Genomic DNA, 6,000 nt, shown 5'->3' on the forward strand with positions numbered 1-6,000 from the left:
GACATCTCTAATTAAGATACTCTGTATAGTTCAAGACTTATTTGAAAACATTCCTGCACATCATAACGACAGTTACAGTTTCCATCTTAAAGATCTAAGAAAAAATAGTTTGGGAATTGTCCAGCGGGCCAGATTAAAAATCATACTGCGGCTCCCGGGCCTTAATTTGCCTAAATCTGCAATAGGCGTATTTGAGCTGTTCGCTGTTGTTTACAATGAAGTCTGCAGCGCTGTTACTGCTGACTGAGCATTCCCATGAAAAGGCTGCATACACTTCCTCATCCACTTCAGATAATTGAGGAAAAAAATTTATTTATAAGTCATCTCTCCAATTATCTGCTTGCAATGAGTTCCCCATCCTCAAATTGACGACGCTCATCAAAGCATATACAGTAAGGATTTAAAATCCAATTTTCAGTGTCCCATGGTCCAAGATATTTCTGAAGCTGTATTCTGTATATCAGTGGTTCTCAACCTTTTTTCAGTGATGTACCCCCTGTGAAAATGTTTTAATTCAAGTACCCCCTAATCAGAGCAAAGCATTTTTGGTTGAAAAAAAAGAGATAAAGAAGTAAAATACACACTATGTCATCAGTTTCTGATTTATTAAAGGCCTACTGAAACCTGATGATGAAATATTAACATTGCAACACATGCCAATACGGCCTTTTTAGTTTACTAAAATGCAATTTTAAATTTCCCGGGAGTTTCTTCTTAAAATCGTCAAGTAATGATGACGTGTACACGTGATGTCACGGACTGTTAGGAAATATGAGCGCTGCGCACACACACAGCTAAAAGTCGTCTGCTTTAACCGCATAATTACACAGTATTTTGGACATCTGTGTTGCTGAATCTTTTGCAATTTGTTCAATTAATATTGGAGAAGTCAAAGTAGAAAGATGGAGTTGGGAAGCTTTAGCCTTTAGCCACACAAACACACGGTGATTCCTTGTTTAAAATTCCCGGAGGTTAAACTTTATTATGGATCACAGCGGTCAAGCGAACATGGTTCCCGACCAAATGTCAACCAGCAGGTTTCGGTGAGAAAATTGTGGTAAAAAGTCGCTTCTTACCGGAGATCAGCTGAGCTTGCGTTGTCCATAAAGCTGCCGTCGACATCCCTGAGACACTGGCGTCAACACACCCGTGGACACACCCCTCTGACTATCAGGTACTGTTAAACTCACTAAAACACTAGCAACACAATAGAAAGATAAGGGATTTCCCAGAATTATCCTAGTAAATGTCTCTAAAAACATCTGAATCTGTCCCAATGCAATCGCGTTTTTTTTTCTAGTCCCTCGCTATCAATATCCTCAACACGAATCTTTCATCCTCGCTCAAATAATTGGGAAATTTTCGTTTTCTCGGTCCGAATAGCTCCTTTTGTCGGAGGCTCCCATTAAAAACAATGTGAATATGTGAGGAGCCATCAATGGGTGACGTCATCGTCTGCAACTTCTGGTAAAGGCAAGGCTTTTCTATTAGCGACCAAAAGTTGCGAGCTTTATCGTGGATGTTCTCTACTAAATCCTTTCAGCAAAAATATGGCAAAATCACGAAATGATCAAATGACACAGAATGGACCTGCTATCCCTGTTTGAATAAGAAAATCTCATTTCAGTAGGCTTTTAAATTGTATAACAGTGCAAAATATTGCTCATTTCTAGTGGTCTTTCTTGAACTATTTGGAAAAAAAAGATATAAAAATAACTAAAAACTTGTTGAAAAATACACAAGTGATTCAATTATAAATAAAGATTTCTACACAGAAGTAATCATCAACTTAAAGTGCCCTCTTTGGGGATAGTAATAGAGATCCAGCTGGATTCATGAACTTAATTCTAAACATTTCTTCACAAAAAAATAAATCTTTAACATCAATATTTATGGAACATGTCCACAAAAAATCTAGCTGTCAACACTGATTATTGCATTGTTGCATTTCTTTTCACAGTTTATGAACTTACATTCATATTTTGTTGAAGTATTATTCAATAAATATATTTATAAAGGATTTTAGAATTGTTGCTGTTTTTAGATTTTTATTTTTTAAATCTCATGCACCCCTTGTCATACCTTCAAGTACCCCCAGGGGTACGCGTACCCCCATTTGAGAACCACTGCTGCATATTATGTTTGGTACAGTCTAGTTTCACGTGACAAGTGGAGTTCTGAACATTCATTGACAAAATCCCCACTTTTGGATCATGTTAGTGTTGTCAAATGCCCATCCCTGGAAACTAGGACCTATCAGCTCCTCCATTGGTCGCTCGTTGATTTGTTCTGACTTTATTTTTTTTGGGCGTCCCGTCTGACTTTTTGTGTTCATACCAATGCAGGTGTAAGGAAAAAAGATGCTTATTGTTCCAGATGGCCATAATCCCAGCTGATCTCCACCTTGTTGTTTGTCTTTGACCTGTCCACCAGCCATTAAAGGCTTTTCGCCCCAACACAAGATCACCAGTTTCGCAGAGGCGAAGGGTCTGGACCGCATCAACGAGAGGATGCCACCGCGACGGGATGCCCTGCCCTCGGACGCCAGCCTCAACTCTCTCAACAAGGCGCTGTCCTCGGAGAGCAATGGCACGGACAGCAAAGGAAGCACCAGCGGAGGAGGGGGAGGCGGAGGAGGAGGCGGCGGCGGAAGTATCCAGTAGACGCCCCCTCGTCCCTGGATGCCAGCAGTGGAAGAGGTTGGAAGGATGGGGTGTCTTGTCACTTTCTAGTCTTTGGATATGCCTTCAAATTCTTAGTTCCTGCTAGTCAAAAATCTGCTAAGTTATTGCTCAGCCGCGGGAACGCCTCCCGCGCGCTTCATCGTTGAATGCCAGCCACTCCAGCCGTGCGTGAGGCAAGATGTCTGTCGCTTTTCTTTTTCTCGTCGGTACGACCCATTTACAAATGTACCCTCTTACCGACTGTTGTACGTTTACAAAAAGACAGCACTAAAAAAAAAAATGATAATAAAAAAAAAAAAAACAGATGGAGAAAAGGAAAAAAAAGGACAGAACCCGAGATGGCGTTTTTAAAAATGTAAGGGTGTACAAACTAATAAGAACTATTTATTGATATTTTTTTGCTACTCTTATATATAAAATAGCTCTGAAATAATTAGGCAGTCTTAAAAAAATGGAAACAAAAAAGAATGTTGCAATGTTGTCAAAATGCCAAATAATGGAACGTTTTATGGTTTTGTACATATTACGCTTACCTCAGGTTCTTTTTGGTGTGTGCTTTGACCTGATTTTTTTCTCTTTTCTGTATAATGGCTAAATAACTCATGACCTATTTTCTTGAGTTTCATAACTGGAATTTACCTATAATTCGCTACTTTGTTTATTTTTTTGTTTTCAAAGGAAAGTTAGATTTATTAAGGCTTGCTGGAAATGAGTGTTATTTTTTCTCTTTTTAAGTATTGCGAACAAAGTAAAAAAAATGAGAAACCTTATATTGTGTAAAAAAAACAAAAGTGTTTGCCTATGCATGTTTTATAAAAGTCAACAAAGGAAAGAGAAAATCTGAATACCTTGGGAGCCTGTTTTTGGAATATCTTGCGCTTTAGTGAACATATACTGGAAAACATTTACCTTGCATCTTTTCAATGAACATCCTCAAATGCTCAATGCCTTCTTTTCTAACGGACCCGAGATGGATGATGACCTTGTCTTTTGGCGGCGCTTGTGAGTGCACACAGTCCAATGACGCATGTTTGTGAGGTGTGTGGTATGTAGAACTCCCAAAATGCATGATTAACTGTTTGTCTCATATCAACAAGAAGACAGAAAAGAACAAAACAAAAAAAAAAAGCTCAGTTTTGTACATGTGCCACTTAACGTGTAATTTGGTTCTCCTATTATTGATGATAAAGATTTTGGGGGGGAATTCTTCTTTGTATATCAGTTACAAGTTTGATACTGCTCAGTACTTAAACACAAAATGTTTTGTTTTTTTTGTTTGTTGGTTTGTTTTTAGAAACTGCTTAAGTGCCCAAGTAATTCACTACAAGACATGAAGCCTTGCTTTTTGTAATTTTACTTCAAAACTGTTGGCAGATGAGGCATGCACTTGCAACTATGAAAGATTAGTATTTTATATAACTGTTCAATAAAAATGTGCATGACTTTACACTTGAAATGTGTCCTTTCTTTTTTGGGGGGGGGGGGGGGCTGCGGTATATGTCACCACAGTGTTTTATGCATATCTACAAATTGTGCCTGATAGCAATGCCTTTTTTGCTGCTCTTTTCTTTTTACAAACTCCCACCACCCACCATATTTGTCTTTGGGGGAGCGGAGCTATTATAATAACCGCCACAAGAGAGCGCCATTGCCAAACGGCTCAGTACTTAAACACAAAAATGTTTTTTTGTTTTTTGTTATTTTTTAGAAACTGCTTAAGTGCCCAAGTAATTCATTACAAGACATGAAGCCTTGCTTATGGCAGTTTTACTTCAAAACTGTTGGCAGATGAGCCATGCGCTTGCAACTATGAAATATTAGTATTTTATATAACCGTTCAATAAAAATGTGCGTGGTTTTACACTTGAAATGTGTTTTTCTTTTTGCAGTATATATCACCACAGTGTTTTTTGCATATTTACAAATGTAGTCTGATATGAATGCCTTCTTTGCTGCACTTTTCTTCTCAGAAACTCCCACCACCCACCACGTTTGTATTTGGGGGAGCAGAGCTATTATAATAACCGCCACAAGAGGACGCCATTGCCAACCTGCTCAGTACTTAAACACAAAATGTTTTTGTTTTTTTTAGAAACTGCTTAAGTGCCTAAGTAATTCACTACAAGACACAAAGCCTTACTTTTTGAAGTTTTACTTCAAAACTTGGCAGATGAGCCATTCACTTGCAACTATGAAAGATTAGTATTTTAAATTAATTTAAAGCTAAAGTACCAATGATTGTCACACACACACAAGGTTTGATTAAATTTGTCCTCTGCATTCGACCCATCCCCTTGTTCACCCCCTGGGAGGTGAGGGGAGCAGTGGGTACCAGCAAAAATTATTCCCGGGAATCATTTTTGGTGATTTAGCCCCCAATTCCAACCCTAGATGCTGGGTGCCAAGCAGGGAGATAATGGCTCCCATTTTTATAGAATTTTGTTGTGACTCGGCCAGGGTTTGAACTTACAACCTACCGATCTCAGGGAGGACACTCTAACCCAGGGGGCACCAGGTAGCCCGTAAGGACCAGATGAGTAGCCCGCTGGCCTGTTCTAAAAATAGCTCAAATAGCAGCACTTACCAGTGAGCTGCCTCTAATTTTAAAAATGTTATTTATTTACTAACAAGCTGGTCAGGCATTGCTCGACATTTTTAATTCTAAGAGAGACAAAACTCAAATAGAATTTGAAAATCCAAGAAAATATTTTTAAGACTTGGTCTTCACTTGTTTAAATAAACTCTTTTTTTTTTACTTTTCTTCTTATAACTTTCAGAAAAAACATTTTAGAGAAAAAATACAACCTCAAAAATGATTTTAGGATTTTTAAACACATACCTTTTTATCTTTTAAATTCCTTCCTCTTCTTTCCTGACAATTTAAATCAATGTTCAAGTTTTTTTTCTTTTATTTTAAAGAATAACAGATACATTTTCATTTAATTCTACATTTTAGCTTCTGTTTTTTTTCGACGAAGAATATTTGTGAAATATTTCTTCAAACTTATTATGATTAAGATTCAAAAAAAATAATCTGGCAAATCTAGAAAATCTGTAGAATCAAATTTAAATCTTATTTCGAATTCTTTTGAATTTCTTTTAAAATTTTTGTTCTGGATAATCTAGAAAAAATAATGATTTGTCTTTGTTAGATATATAGCTTGGTCCAATTTGTTATATATTCTAACAAAGTGCAGATTGGATTTTAACCTATTTAAAACATGTCATCAAAATTCTAAAATTAATCTTAATCAGAAAAAATTACTAGTGATGTTCCATAAATTATTTTTTTATTTTTTCAAAAACATTCGAATTA

The 6,000-nt window shown here is 37.0% G+C and overlaps 1 protein-coding gene across 5 annotated transcripts in view; it reads left to right on the forward strand.

Moving 5' to 3' along the window:
* The window catches only part of LOC133560773 (protein phosphatase 3 catalytic subunit alpha), a 217,713-nt gene extending 213,573 nt beyond the window's left edge, over window positions 1–4,140 (forward strand). For 4 of the 5 annotated variants that reach the window (XM_061913684.1, XM_061913686.1, XM_061913685.1 and 1 more), the window contains one exon: window positions 2,434–4,140. In XM_061913684.1, the coding sequence (XP_061769668.1) occupies window positions 2,434–2,663 (230 nt within the window). In that variant the 3' untranslated portion in view covers window positions 2,664–4,140. The remainder of the gene's footprint in view (window positions 1–2,433) is intronic. The other variant, XM_061913688.1, reaches the window with a different exon arrangement.
* Window positions 4,141–6,000: the final 1,860 nt, after the last annotated feature.

Source organism: Nerophis ophidion, linkage group LG10 (genome assembly GCF_033978795.1).
Source record: "Nerophis ophidion isolate RoL-2023_Sa linkage group LG10, RoL_Noph_v1.0, whole genome shotgun sequence".
NCBI lineage: Eukaryota > Metazoa > Chordata > Actinopteri > Syngnathiformes > Syngnathidae > Nerophis > Nerophis ophidion.